Here is a 15,386-nt window from a genome sequence, read left to right as displayed (position 1 = left end):
TGAATCAATCCCCCAATCTATGTTTCTTGTTTTTTGTTGGGTTGTTTCAATCAATACAATCAATACAAACTGTATTGTCCCTGTAGGGAAATTTGTTATGGACAGTCATGTGCCGCAAGTAACTGCACACAAAAAGATAAAAAAAAAACAGTACATTTGACATTCCTTGCACAGTTCTCACATACACACAATTCTCCCATTCACACAGATACATATAAATATGGTAGATAAAAAGTACTGATGAGAACTATTAAAAACTCAAATAAAGTGCAGGGGTGTCTGGAGCATTAAAAAGATAAAAAAAAAAAAAAAAAAAGCACAGTTCACAAAAGAATGAAAAGTAGGGATAACAACCCAATTAAAATTTAGCGGGTTTGTTTAAATTCATTCATGTTCAAATTTTTTAATTTCAATATATGAGTTCATACACAAAAAAGTGACACATGGCTCAGATGACTGTGGGTAAATCAGTGGGTGTGGACGGAGATGCTGCAATGGGACTTGTCATGTTGAACTGGTTGTTTAAGATATGGCCCTAAGTCCTGTTTGACCTCTGACCTCCCTGCTCACAGCTTCAGCCATTTTGGGGACTTGAGGGCACTGAAGGATGAGACAGGCCGCCGCCTCCATGCCGGATGCAGACATTATTATTATTCATTTACCATCCCGCTGACGTGCTGGGATCATACACCAGCTGTCTTTCTCAATCCTCTAACCTACATGTTAAACCACCATCACTCCAGTTGTTGCAGGGCTGGTGATCCTGTTGATCCCCTCTAGACATCTGCACGCTGATCTGCCGTCTCCACTCACACTGCTTGTTTAGGTCATTATAACATCATCCTCTTCATACACTGACTGAGCTGTAACTGTGCTGCGTTGCGCTGCTGCTGCACGTCCTGCAGCCTCCACGCACCATGACCACGACTAATATACAGCTTTCATCTGCACTAATGTGTTCAGCAGCTGTCGGCAGAAACCCCAGGCTGTAGTAGTCTCCAACATTCAATAAATAAAAGTCAAGTTTCTACTTCTATGGACGTATCAACATGCTGCTGATTCACCACAGTGGGTAACTGAAGACCTGCAACAAAGGCGCAAAGCTGAGGCCTTATGCAAATATGTTCATTCAACATGTATTAAAATCACACCTAGAAAAAACATGCATTTTAATGTTTTTTGAAATACAAATTAGTAAAAGAAAAAACGAAAGCCAAATTTACCTGCGGGTACAAATAAAGAACTCTAATCTAATCTAAGTTTTTATTTTTGTATGCCAATGCCAATTTCACATGTGAAAAAGTAAATGCCAAATTTTAAGTTTCCTATGCAAATCTTAAGTTTCAGGCTCAACTGGTTTTCATAAGTTTCATAAGGAAATTTACATATACTTCACACATCACACCAGGAAAATGTTCCAAAACATGTGCCAGCACGTGTTCCGCACATTTCACATGTGGTTTTATCATGTTGCCACATGAGCAAAATTCTAAATGTTTATGTGAGAACATGTGGTCTTGATATGATGTGATCTTTGCACATGTGAAATTCATGTGGTTTTTCAGTCTCCGCCACAGAAACAGGTGCAGAATAAATAATAATACACAACCACACATATCCCCCAGGTGGAGGAGCTGTAAACTTCTGTAGTGCAGGGTGGGATGGCTCACACATCTAATGGAGGAGAGAGAACTGTTGATTTTGGACCGTCTGACAATGTGCTGTATTTCTTTCTCTCTCACTTTCCTCCCTGTGTGTGTCAATCAAATTGTGTTTCAACACCCATGTAATATATTTATTACGATTTCTTCAAACCTGATCAGCAAAACCAGGCAGTAGATGCATCAGAAGAAAATCCGGGCCCCTCATATTGGCACATTTTGCCAAGACAACTATAAAACTATTTAAAGGGATAGTTCACCCAAAATTGAAATTTCACTCATTATCTACTCACCCTCATGTCGACTAAGGGCTGGGAGAAGTTTCAGAGTTATCCGTGGCTTCTCTGAGTTACAGGGGGTCTCGGCGTAGCAGTGCATGTCCATATAACGGTTGCAAATGGATACCAACTGTCTTCGTAACAAAAAGACACACCAAAAAACATCCAAATACCTCCATGCTGCTCGTATGTATTGAAGCCCCAAAATGCGAAATTGTCCCGAAAAAATTAAATTAGTCTATATTTCAAGCTTGTTTTGTAGCGGAAGCTTCTCGAAGCTCCTCTTCTGTCTGTCCTCTGGGAAGAGGACGGACCTTGGTTCGTCCAAATTGGACGGACCAGGAAGAGAAGCTTCCGCTACAAACAAGCTTGAAATATAGACTTATTTAATTTTTTTCGGGACAATTTCGCATTTCGGGGCTTCAATACAAGATGGACATTACATACAGTACGAGCAGCATGGAGGTATTTGGATGTTTTTTGGTGTGTCTTTTTGTTACGAAGACAGTTGGTATCCATTTGCAACCGCCGAGACCCCCTGTGACCCCCTGTAACTCAGAGAAGCCACGGAGGACTCTGAAACTTCTCCCAGCCCTTAGTCGACATGAGGGTGAGTAGATAATGAGTGAGAAATTTCAATTTTGGGTGAACTATCCCTTTAAACCACCCATAAAGACATGCAAAAGACATCCTCCTCTGACACCTGCGCAGTAGATCTGATCCCTTCTTACCTGGTTGGAAGGTTCGCTGCTGACAGAGTCCATCTTGCACTCTATCAGCTGACTGTGACACCGTGCGGGCAGCGTGGCGGTGCCTCCGCTGTGCAGACGCTGGGGCGCCGGCGTCCTCAGCTGCAGAAACGCGTGTGGAGTTTCCTCTGCGGGCGTGTGCGAGGACAGGACGTAGCCCGGGTCCTCTCCCGGACTACTGACCTCGGTCTCAGCGGGACCGGAGGAGCCGTAGCCGTTGTAGCAGCTCTGGAGCTCAGAGTCCGTGCTGTCCCTGGTGTCCCGGTTAAAGGACGATCGCGATATCACACCAAACTTGCGCGTGCGTTTGCAGTTTTCTGATTGGTCGGGGGGGTGAGGAGCAGCTCCGACCTGATGCTGATGCTGATGCTGATGCTGCTGCTGATGCTGATGCTGATGCTGCTGATGCTCCTCAGAGCCATCGCTGCAGACAAGCACACCGCCGTTCACATCACACGGAGGGAGCGGGGCCTTTCGCTTGACTCGCCGCAGCATGATCAGGTAGATGCAGCCGCCGTTCCAGCACTGGTCAGCCAGGTAACTGTGAACAACATTACATACAAGTTCACACACAATCCATGTCACAGGTCAGTGTTTCCCCTCACATTTCCACCTCAATGAGTCGCACAAAGCAAATCACACAGGACAGTGAGCGGCCCCAGAGTGCAGGAGGACTCCTCTACGACCATGATGAGAGGAAACACAAGTGTCTGTCTAATTTCTAAAGCGCGTGTTGTTTAAATATCAGACATACCGATACCATAGAGTTCAATCTGAATATCTACAACAACCCATTAGGTCCATTTTTTCCAACAGTTACAGTCTCTGCATTGTGTTGGGCTCTCAGTTGACTGGTTGACACTCTGACAGCTTTGACGCTTTGATGTTGATTCATGGATGATTTTTATTGCTCACAAGCACTTCCGGATCTGGTCTCAATTAATATTCAGTCTAAAATAAATCCATAATCAAAGGAAACCTAAAATATTAAACATGTGAGCTGTAAATAAATATATTATATGGCCAACATTCAGACTATTATCAGAATCAAACAATTATGTCATAAATTATCTGAACACACTACTGCTAAAAATTAATTAAAACACATCCCTCTCTGTCAGATGGGATATTCATAAATATATTAATGAATACAGTAGATCTTCATTTCATTGTCACACACTCACCTAGGGGATACAAGCCAGATATGACTTGCTCCTGTGGTCATAGACTTAACATAGGGCAAAATATAAAACATAATAAAATAAAATAAATATAGAAACGAAAAGATAAAAAACACTTTACCAAATACAAGTAAATAAAAATCAATTCTGTATTACAAGATTTTGCTGTGAGATACAGGACAACCAACACTGACAACCTGACGTCATTGTGCCACTGTCTGCCACTTCATTACATAACCTGAACACACACACACACACACACCTGCCCACACATCAGACTGACCGGTTTTGACCAATCACTTAAACTGGGGGTAAAAAGCAGGTAGTGCACGGCCCTGATGCCCGCACACTTTCACTCAGCAGATGTTCTGGTCAGTTCCTCCGTACTACCGGTAAACTCACCTTCATAACAACAATCCACCCAGGTGCAGGCACACCTGGATTTTAGAGGGAATAGGAGAAGGCCACTCCAAATGATTTATTGCATGACTGAGTCCAACAACAGGTTTTTTTTTTTGCCGTTAAAATAGCAAAAGTGGATTTGGACAAGACATGAATGCACTTAAAGGGATAGTTCACCCAAAATTCAAATTTCACTCATTATCTACTCACCCTCATGTTGACTAAGAGCTGTGAGAAGTTTCAGAGTCCTCCGTTCCTTCTCTGAGTTACGAGGGGGGGTCCGTGCAGCAGTATTTGTCCATATAATGGTTGTCAATGGATACCAACTTTCTTCGTCCAAAAAGACCCACCAAAAAACATCCAAATACCTCCATACTGCTCGTCTGTAATGACCCTCTTGTATTGAAGCCCCGACATGAGAAATTGTTCCGCCGGGACACAGGAAGAGCAGTGAACCGAGACACTGGGAGCTTCCGCTACAAACAAGCTTAAAATATAGACTTATTTAATTTTTTTCAGAACAATTTCTCATGTCGGGGCTTCAATACAAGAGGTATGGAGGTATTTGGATGTTTTTTGGTGTGTCTTTTTGGACGAAGAAAGTTGGTATCCATTCACAACCATTATATGGACAAATACTGCTGCGCGGACCCCCCTGTAACTCAGAGAAGGCACGGAGGACTCTGAAACTTCTCCCAGCCCTTAGTCGACATGAGGGTGAGTAGATAACACCATGCGCTTCGATCATTAAAAATGGAGCCATAAATCAGTTGCTCAGGATGGTTCAGAATAGAGCTGATGCAAATCTGATGCTCAAGAGATTGTGTAAAAAAGTTGTGTCACTGGAGCATCTCTGTAGTAACTGAAACTTTTACAGTATATTTACATCTTGTCTATATCTAGACAAGGGTGCAGGTTTGAACATGGAAGGCAGGGACATGCCCCGACCGATATTTAACTGAACCCGTTCTGCTTGCACTGAATGTATTACTGTAGACATTTCCAATGTGCACCCAGAGGCTACATATCTGAGATGGCTGATTTAGGCATGCCATGTATTAGGGAAACTGCAGCTGCACTGAAAATAAATATACAGTTTGTCTTTTTAATCTTTTAATCTTGATCTGTTTCTGTGTATAATCTTAAAGGGATAGTTCACCCAAAATTCAAATTTCACTCATTATCTACTCACCCTCATGTCAACTAAGAGCTGTGAGAATCCTCCGTGCCTTCTCTGAGTTACGGGGGGGGGGGGGGGGTCCACGCAGCAGTATTTGTCCATATAATGGTTGTCAATGGATACCAACTTTCTTCGTCCAAAAAGACACACCAAAAAACATCCAAATACCTCCATACTGCTCGTCTGTAATGTCCCTCTTGTATTGAAGCCCCAACATGAGAAATTGTTTGGAAAAAAATTAAATAAGTCTATGTTTTAAGCTTGTTTGTAGTGGAAGCTCCCAGTGTCTCAGTTCACTGCTCTTCCTGTGTCAGTGCAAATCTTGCGTGATTTGCACTGACTGGTGGAACAATTTCTCATGTCGGGGCTTCAATACAAGTGGGACATTACAGACGAGCAGTATGGAGGTATTTGGATGTTTTTTGGTGTGTCTTTTTGGACGAAGAAAGTTGGTATCCATTCACAACCATTATATGGACAAATAGTGCTACGCTGAGCCCCCCGTAACTCAGAGAAGGAACGGAGGACTCTGAAAATTCTCACAGGTCTTAGTCGACATGAGGGTGAGTAGATAATGAGTGAAATTTGAATTTTGGGTGAATTATCCCTTTAAATACAAAATCAGGTGATATGTGAATCCATTCAGCTGACTGCATTAAATCGTTCTGTTTTGGAAAGGTTGTTGTTGTTGAGCCCCAAACCTACGCACTTGCCAGCCTCTCCGCACACTGTTCAGCAGCTGTTCACTCACACTGACAAACATCAGGCAGATGTGACTGCCAGCCACAGCCTGTGTGTGTTCTCTTCCTCGAGACGGCCGGGTTTGCAGCATTATAGACAGTGAGTTGATCATTCAGAAGTTTGTGAGGGGTTCAGGATGAAGTTGATCCTCTGTTGTGGTTAACATTCCTCAAAAACCAGACGACAGAGGAGTCTCCGCTGTGACTGGCTGTGACTCATGTTTGTCTGCTGCGTGGAGTTAATGGTGCAGAAGCTGAAAATGAGCACCGTGACCAGTCAGATCACAAGTTTGTGTCTGTGCAACTATTTCGCAACAGTGTAGGATCTTATCTAGTGTTTCTACTTCTCCACACGCCAAAAAACAGTCCAGCTTGGACCAACGTTCACAGAGCCGCCCTCTATGCCGGCTCAAGCCAAACATTAACCTCCAGGTCCGACTCCAGCAGTGAGTCAGTCCTCATAGGCTCTCTCATAATTAAAATGTCCAACTTTACGGCATGAATAAACATGTTTACAGCCTGGAACAAAAACATCTTTGGTCTCTACAGCTCATTTCTCATTCATGACAACTGTTTATATAACTCGCTTGTTTACATTGTATTATGGCTTAAAGCTATGAGCAATTGAGGGCGTGGCCTCTTTGAGTGGCAGGTTGGTGAGTGTATGCTTGCAACAAACCAGCATGCACCGAAGTCTCAGCCCCACCCACATCCATTTTTGGATTAAATGGGAGTTAAGGGGGTGCAATTTATATTCACAAGCTGAATATAAAAAGTGAGTTATTTATATTTTCTTATGATAACATTAAATGTGAATACAGCTAACAGTCATATTGAACATTACAAAAATTAGTAGGGCTGGGACGATATGCTTTTCTCCCGATTCGATTCCTCTACGATTTTTTGGATGGCGATTCGATTCAAATTGCGATTCTATGATATTGCCGATTCTCTCGATTTTTAGTCTGCATTCTTAATATTTATCTGCACACAAATACTGCAGGAGTCTATAAATTAACATACTCCATTATAAAGTGAACTTAAACCCTTTTCAAAACCTGTAATCTCTGTATGTAAAAAAGGCTAACAAATGCACATTGCACAATATTTAAACAAAAAACAAAAAACAAAAAAAAATTTTCAAAAAAAAAAAAAAAATCGATTTAAAAATCGTCAAAAAAGATATTGCGATATTTATGTGAATCGATTTTTTCTCCCACCCCTACAAATTAGTAAGCGCTGACGTTGACAAACGTAAACGTACCTAAGAGATCTGTGCCGAATCTTGCAAGAAAAGTCTTTAAAAAAAGTTAATTTTCTCCTGATTTGTTTTCATTTGTTTACATTTTGAAAATGTTCAGAGGAGATGTGGCTTGTGAAAAATGACTTCAATATTTACTTCGGTGAGTATGGGGCTTCAGAATCAACAATAATCTGTGCCTATGTTCACTTCCCCCGTTGCGGTCATAGACTCAAGACCTGCTGCTGGTCTCCCTAAAGGTGCAGGGTGGTGGAGAAACCCACGTGACATAGATACAGGAAACTGACTCATCTTGTTTCTAAACCGTCTTTGAGGAGGTTTATCTAGAGTCTATGGTCCACACGCGTAGATTTTGTTACGATTTGATTGAACCACCGTATATCTGATCCTTGATCCTCCTCTAGCACCAGCAGCCCGGTCCAGCTCTCGTCTTCTCTGTGTTGCAGGTTAAAACATGACTCAGGTCAGCAGGTCATGTTTACGACGACCACACGAGGACAGTTGGTGTTTTGTGGACAAAGAGTTTCAGTGTCCATTTAGGAGTTAGGACAACAAACAAAAAAATGTAGTCCTGGACCCAAAGTGGGACTGTTGGGGCTGTTGGATTCATCAGAGCGCTCTCAGTAAAGATCTCTGGCCAGGTTTATATCCTGCAGCATTTAGCAGCTGTGGTTAGCATTAAGTGTTGTCACTGAGCTGATCCAAAAGTATCTGTGGGACATTGTCAGATGCAAACTGGGGAAATTTATCAGTTTATCTCATACCACAGCGGCTGTTAGACAGATAAACATGAGACAAAGAGATTTGTCTTGTAGTAAATATTATATATAACAGACGGATTACTAGAGTAGTAGGACCTTTAAAATCTCTGATTGTATTTCAACATTGTACTTTTAACAAGAGCAGGTCAAAACCTTGTATGTATCTGGGCCTCTGATGATGAAATCCTGGTTTTTGTAACTGTTGTCTGACGAAAATCACCAAATATATGAAATGAAAGATGAAGATTAAGCACTCAAACACAGTCATTGTGGCAGGAACTAAGCCCAAATGTCATGTGCTCCACCAAATGACCCACTACTCTACAGCCTCCACCTGGGATCAAAATCAATGATCAGAACTTTTTACTGGACTTTAAAGGATTGCTGCTTCAATGTAATGATGAACTGTGATTTGGTGTTTCATTTGCTGGATTTTTCAAAACCATATTGTTATTTCTTTTAATTTTCAGCAAAAGTGAAATCATATGAGACCTCATAAGCTTGTGCCACTGCCATCATTTTCCATGTTTGGTTCCTGTGTTAAAGGTCCCATATTATGAAAAACTGTCTTTTTCTGGTCTCTACATACATAAACGTATCCTCCCTGAGCCTATCAACTCCTAGAATGAGGAAAGCAAACGGGTCCTGCATCGACTCTGCAGCCCACCGACTGGTAAAACGGAGCTCATACAGGCTGTTCAGACTCAGCTCCTGTGGTGATGTCACGACGGGAGCGAGTCCGGCCCCTCAGCGCGATAAAACGCCTACCACGTCTGTTTCTATGGCTGCAGTGCACAGCAAGAAACTCCTGAGCTAAATTGATGAAATACCGACCAATTTTAAGTCATAAAGTGGTAATAATCTTTGCCGTGTACAGTAACCATGTTACTTAAAGGTGCAGGCACAGAAACAGCTTGTTCTCAGCAGAGCTCATTTGAGCGACTTTTAGACAGCCGACATTCAGGACCACGGATCAGTTTGGGGCAATACATTTTGAATACAGTGTAGTTGGACGTCTGACAGCTGTGTGAAATTGAGTAAAAATAGTATAATATGGGATCTTTAAAGGGATAGTTCACCCAAAATTCAAATTTCACTCATTATCTACTCACCCTCATGTCAACTAAGAGCTGTGAGAATTTTCAGAGTCCTCCGTGCCTTCTCTGAGTTACAGGGGGTCTCGGCATAGCAGTATTTGTCCATATAATGGTTGTCAATGGATACCAACTTTCTTCGTCCAAAAAGACACACCAAAAAATATCCAAATACCTCCATAGTGCTCGTCTGTAATGTCCCTCTTGTATTGAAGCCCCGACATGAGAAATTGTTCCGAAAAAAATTAAATAACTCTATATTTTAAGCTTGTTTGTAGCTCCCAGTGTCTTGGTTCACTGCTCTTCCTTTGTCAGTGCAAATCTCTCGTGATTTGCACTGACCGGCGGAACAATTTCTCATGTCGGGGCTTCAATACAAGAGGGACATTACAGACGAGCAGTATGGAGGTATTTGGATGTTTTTTGGTGTGTCTTTTTGGACGAAGAAAGTTGGTATCCATTCACAACCATTATATTATATTATATACCCCCCCGTAACTCAGAGAAGGAACGGAGGACTTCTCACAGCTCTTAGTCGACATGAGGGTGAGTAGAGATAATGAGTGAAATTTGAATTTTGGATGAACTACAGTATCCCTTTAAGTTTTCATCACAGTTTTCTTACCTGGCTCCGCTGACGTCCACTCCCACCATCAGCTGCCCGTTCACCGACAGCAGTTCGTCCCTCAGTTTGATCCCCCCGCAGCGAGCAGCCGGGCTCCTCTTCCTCACCTCCGTCACCCAGATGCAGCCCACGTCCATGATGGGGCCCTGGTCCCGCCTCCTCCTCGGGCCGCCCTTCTTCCTCCCGTCCGGGTCCCCGAAGATGGGGATGTTCCCGAAGCTGAGGCCGAACTCAGCCGTGTCCCCTTCGTCTTTACCGAGGCAGACGGCGTGAACCTCCGTGTCCGCCCCCTCCCTGCATGAGAAGGAGGAGGGGCTCGCCGAGGGAGGGGCTGCGTCACCTTCCATAAAGTTGAACTTAATGTACTCCACCAGCTTCTGGATGGCAGCGAGACACAGGGACATGTCCTCCACGGTGCCACTGTTAACACTGCTGCTGCTGCACACGCTGTCCCGCTCCCCATTCTGGCTGGAGTCAGGATCCGCATGCTGCAGGAGGGGGAAGAGGAAGGAAGCGTCAGTGATCCTGTCTGTGTCTGTTTTAACAATCATGGTGGTTTTATTTCACCAGAATAATCGCTGGATTTTTTTTTATCTTCAATCTGTGCAATGTGTAAACTTTTACAATATCCAAGTGGGTCATTTCCTGCTGGCTGCACTGTCTGTCAGCCGTACCAAGATAAGAAGACCAAACAATCAGTCGCCATCAAAAAACATTAGACACACAGCTGAGTGATAAAATACTTAATGGATGAAGCTTCTTCTAGATAAGACTTCTTATCCACGACAGGAACCAGCAGTGTGTTCTGGCTCTGAACCAGAGATCTTTAAAATTAAATATGCACTTAGAGAAACTCTACGTCTTGGAGCTGGTTGTATTTATACAGGCACAATTTTATGCATTCATTGTAATTAGTGGAGTGGAGTGTAAATCTAAATTTGGTTAAACTCTATAAGAGGATTTGCAACACACCAACCAACCAACAAACCAGGTCTCAGGTGTGTACAAAATCTTAAACTCTGTGTGTACACACAACACCAAAAATACACATACATGCTTTTCATTCAAGAAATTGTCTGCATGTGAAAAAGCCTCATTTCCTCTCCCACAATTCGCAATAAATGGATGAAGACCCTCCCTTAATCAATCAGTTGGTATAAAAACACCGATTGTCACAAGTGATCAGACTCAGAGTAAATCAGCATTTTACAATAATGGCAAGATGTTAAACTGAAGGAAACAATGAGCACACCACATCGGTGGCCATTTGCTGCATGTCATTCCCTGTCTCCCTATTTCCTGTTTCTCTACTGTCCTATCCATTGAATGCCTGAAAAGACCCAAAAAATACTTTAAAAAAGAAAAGAAAAGAAAGAAAAACTATTATTTCCACCTCTGAATTGTGTAAATGTCAAACCTCAAATGATTTTTTGTTTCCCTCTCTATCACTTCACTGTAATTTGGGTCACTTGAAGTGACATATTGAGTGAAGTGATGTATTGTGACTGCACATTGTGTATATAAACACTAATTTATTTGCAGGAAATGGGCTATGCATGGTTTTTGTGTGTACACAAAACGCGTCATTTCTGCATTTTGATCCCATCACATCATATCAGCTGTTGCTGCTGTTACATAACGCTGCTGTGCATCATGAGAACCGGATGGTACAAACACAATGCACCCGGCAGCTTCCAGCTTGTTTCATCAGGGGATATACAAATGACTGTCAACACACAGAACACAAGTGATTTTTAATGTAGGGTCTGTAACCACACACCCATCATCCATGTCTCACTGTGATTGGCTCGGAGCGGCTGCACTATAGACACCATGCTTTCATACAACTTGTCATTTCTCCATAAATAGATGTCAAGGACAATGAGACTTCCTGTTTACATCCCTTCAGATATACACATAAGACAGATTTAGCGTCTCTGGGCCTTCAACAGTCTCAGATGTGGGGCATTCGCCATTTGTCTCACAGGAACTGTCGGCGTCAATGACAGAAGAACTACATTATAGTTCACGGTAAATTATAATCTTTTATACGCCCTACATTATTATCACCAAAACGTTCTCACATTCACTTAAAATATCTCCAAGTACACAAACAGTGTGACTGTCATTAATCAATTATTTTGGTACATGTACTTCATTGTTACTACAGGAAATATCTACAGTAAGTGATCACTGATGTATTTTAATTGAATATGTTAATTTTTGCTGCTTTGTATGCCAGTTCTAAAACAGGGCACTGGTTTAAATGTTGTCAATGTTCTCCTCAGAATCTGAGCCGAGGTTTTCTGCCTTGACGTTAATCTGATATTTCATATCTAAGCAGAAACATATGGGATGTCGTCTAAATCAATATCAATATCAACACAAATATAGATGAATGAATGAATAAATAAATACATAAATAAATACAGCTGTGAGATGAATCCTGGAATAAAAGAAGTAGATAATACATGTAGAAATATAGAAATGAAGGTAAATATTAATAAAAAATGAATGCCATAAAAATAAATAAATAAATAAATACATAAATACACATAAATAGTGTATATGTTTTTGTTAAAAATGACATTTCTATTTATTTCAGAGGATTTATATTTTGTAATTCCACAATTACTTTTACAGTAATTCCTAATGCCAGGTCAATATGTGAGATAACCACACCCCCTAATTTTAATATTAAAGATGGAAATAAAAAGGGAAGGGAAGTGGCTTAAAATATGCCATTTGGAAATATCACCAACTATTTATAGAATTAAAAGTCCCCAAAAATAAATAAAGATGTCATTTTATATTTACATTTTTTAAAATCTGTTTACTATCTATTTGGTATATTCATTATTTTAACTAATTGATTTATTTCAGGGTTTTTTTTTCTGTATCTATTAATTGATGTATTTATACACTTATTTAAGTAAATAAACATCGTTTTCCACAGAAACACATGGAGGGTGAGGTGAGTTTAGTACCTTGGAGCCAGAACTGTCCTGACTCAGGTTGCGGTCCGGCTGTGATCTGGAGCTCCGTCCCCCCTGCCACTCCTCCAGCAACGGGAGGATGCTGAGGGCGTTGTCCTGAGTGATGGGCATCCTGGCATCCTGGGCCTCTGGGTGGGTCTGGTCTCTCACCAACAGCCACACCGATTCCCCCGGGCACAGGATCCAGTACCGGGGTGGGCCGACAGCCCAGAATCCATTTCTGAGAAACTCTGCTCTGAAATCTCCAGGTGAGCCAGGGTGGAAGATCTCAGACTGATGGCAGGTTATCTCTGCAGCACCAGTTCATCACCTGGAGACAAGACGTGACAAATTAAAAGATGCATGAGGAAACGCTTTTCATTCTTTCTGTTAGTTTTCCTGCTTTCATTTATTTCAGCCCACAATCAAATATTACAATAAAATAAACAAATCCTTTCTCTTCTATCACATTGTTGTTTGAGTCCTTTCACTTCGGGCTCTGTCTTCTGATTTACACAAAATACAGAAAATTCTTTCTTGCTAATTTTGCTCCCTCTCTCAATCAGACAAACTGATATGTTACAATTTATCAACACTCAGGAAAAAGGTAAAGTAAAACTACTTTAAAATAATACAAAAACTCAAAATCTTTCCAAGAATACTTGTCATATTTCTTGTCAAAATATCTAATTTCTAGTCAAAACTAATCTCTTTCCACTTAAAATAAGACTCATACTAAATACTAAAGATACTAAATATTTACTTGTTTTTAGATTATTTTCACTTGAAATAAGTAGAAAAATCTGCCAGTGAAAGTACGTTTTTTGTGCTTGTAATAAGAAAGAAAAACTTGCCCCACTGTCAGATTTTTCCACTTATTTCAAGTAAAAAATATGCTTGAAAGAAGTAAAAAAGTGTCTAAAAACAAGCTACCCTTTATGTGATTTTACATATAATGAGATTTGTTTTGAAATAAGACAAATATTCTTGGAAAGATTTAGAGTTTTTGCAGTGCAATCATGCACAGATGAACAGCATCACTGGCCAATAGCAGTACTTAAACAGCAGATCTGCTTAATCAGGAGGTCAGAGGAGAAAAACTTAAGACCCAGTTTTTGTTTTTTTTGTTTTCCAAATTTTGTGCAAGAAGTGAAAGAGCCCATTCATCACGAAACCTTCGGAGTCGACACATGGTTCAAACCACAAATTACTCAAAATGAAAAAATCAGTCATCAAACCCGGTTTTGGCTGTTCATAAAAAAAACAACAGCAATAGTTTGTCCAGTAAATGAAACACCACGTGATGTAAGACTGACTCAGATTTAATGAATCTGACCCACATGTGAATGTTCCAGTATGCGTGTGTGTGTGTGTTTGCACAATTTAACAGCACAGTATCTTATAATTTACATCTTGCAGAACATTCACAGTGGATCAGACATAATGAAAACCCCCAAAGATCATCAACACATCACCTGCTCTTTACCTATGAACAGTGATTAGTCCAGACTGAAGGAGGGTCGAGCCATGACCCTTATATACTATACACTTATAACTGGTGGACATGAATCTGTATATATCATGCATTTGAACACTTCCATCAGTAGACACTGTCCCTGGTTGATACAAATCCATCTACAAACTTCTGCTTCTCTTCTGCAGCCGATAAAGCTCTGCCTTGTAAATGACTGTAAAGTTTGTTGTCAGTCCCTCAAGGGCCCCGCTCATAGTAAAGTGAGGAATCTGGGTTGACCCTCCATCCCCAGGCCTAACTACAGACAGAGAGCGGAGCACGGCCACATCTGTGGCAGATATAGACAAAAACACAGGCTACACAAGACCACACTTAAATGACTATGCAGAGCAAATGAACTGTTGGGCTCTGTGGTACCATCTGTCTCTACTATTCCTGTACATTACAGGGCCGGCCCCGCTCTGGCCCGAGCTCAACCGTGGGCCGGGACGGGACGGGAGGTGTAGGTTTACAAGGAAGTAGCTGAGGTACGGGGAGGGAGGGAGTTAAAGAGATGGACAGGAGCTGTTCTTGGTTTATTCCTGAAATGATCCCGTGCAGCTCTGTCGGGGAAAGATAACTCTGATCTCTGATCTGACTGGGACCATGATGACAGCTGCATTATCGGAAATGTAGGATCCAGTGTTTTGTTTTGTTTTTGCTTGAGTCATAGAAGAGAATAAAAGTTTGATTTAATTCTTATCATTTTCTAAATTAAAGCAGAAGTAAGCGATCCGGTCGTTTTGGATAACTTCCTGTCAGCAGATGGAGTTAGCAGTCCCCGCCCTCGTCCCTACGTCACCACATTCACGCGCATCCCTTGGCTGCACACACAGAGAGGACCGCCCCTTTATGCCGTTCTCTCTCCTCATTGGATAAAGGTTGTAGGATACAAGGAAAGTTTTCTCCTCGGCTTACAGCAGAGCAGAGTGACTGACAGACCCGTGTTTCAGACCAAACACTCTA

General features: G+C 41.6%; 1 protein-coding gene across 1 annotated transcript in view; it reads right to left on the bottom strand.

Moving 5' to 3' along the window:
- The window catches only part of pdzd2 (PDZ domain containing 2), a 40,473-nt gene extending 27,239 nt beyond the window's left edge, over positions 1 to 13,234 (bottom strand). Inside the window, exons 1-3 of the mRNA XM_085786141.1 lie at positions 12,920 to 13,234; positions 9,933 to 10,420; positions 2,671 to 3,229 (exon numbers count right to left, since the gene is read on the bottom strand). Coding sequence (XP_085642267.1) covers positions 2,671 to 3,229; positions 9,933 to 10,420; positions 12,920 to 13,039 — 1,167 coding nt within the window. The 5' untranslated portion in view covers positions 13,040 to 13,234. The remainder of the gene's footprint in view (positions 1 to 2,670; positions 3,230 to 9,932; positions 10,421 to 12,919) is intronic.
- Positions 13,235 to 15,386: the final 2,152 nt, after the last annotated feature.

The sequence above is a fragment of the Trachurus japonicus genome, chromosome 9 (assembly GCF_045865225.1).
Source record: "Trachurus japonicus isolate A0001 chromosome 9, Traja_1.0".
NCBI lineage: Eukaryota > Metazoa > Chordata > Actinopteri > Carangiformes > Carangidae > Trachurus > Trachurus japonicus.
This window is presented reverse-complemented; position numbering and strand designations above follow the sequence as displayed.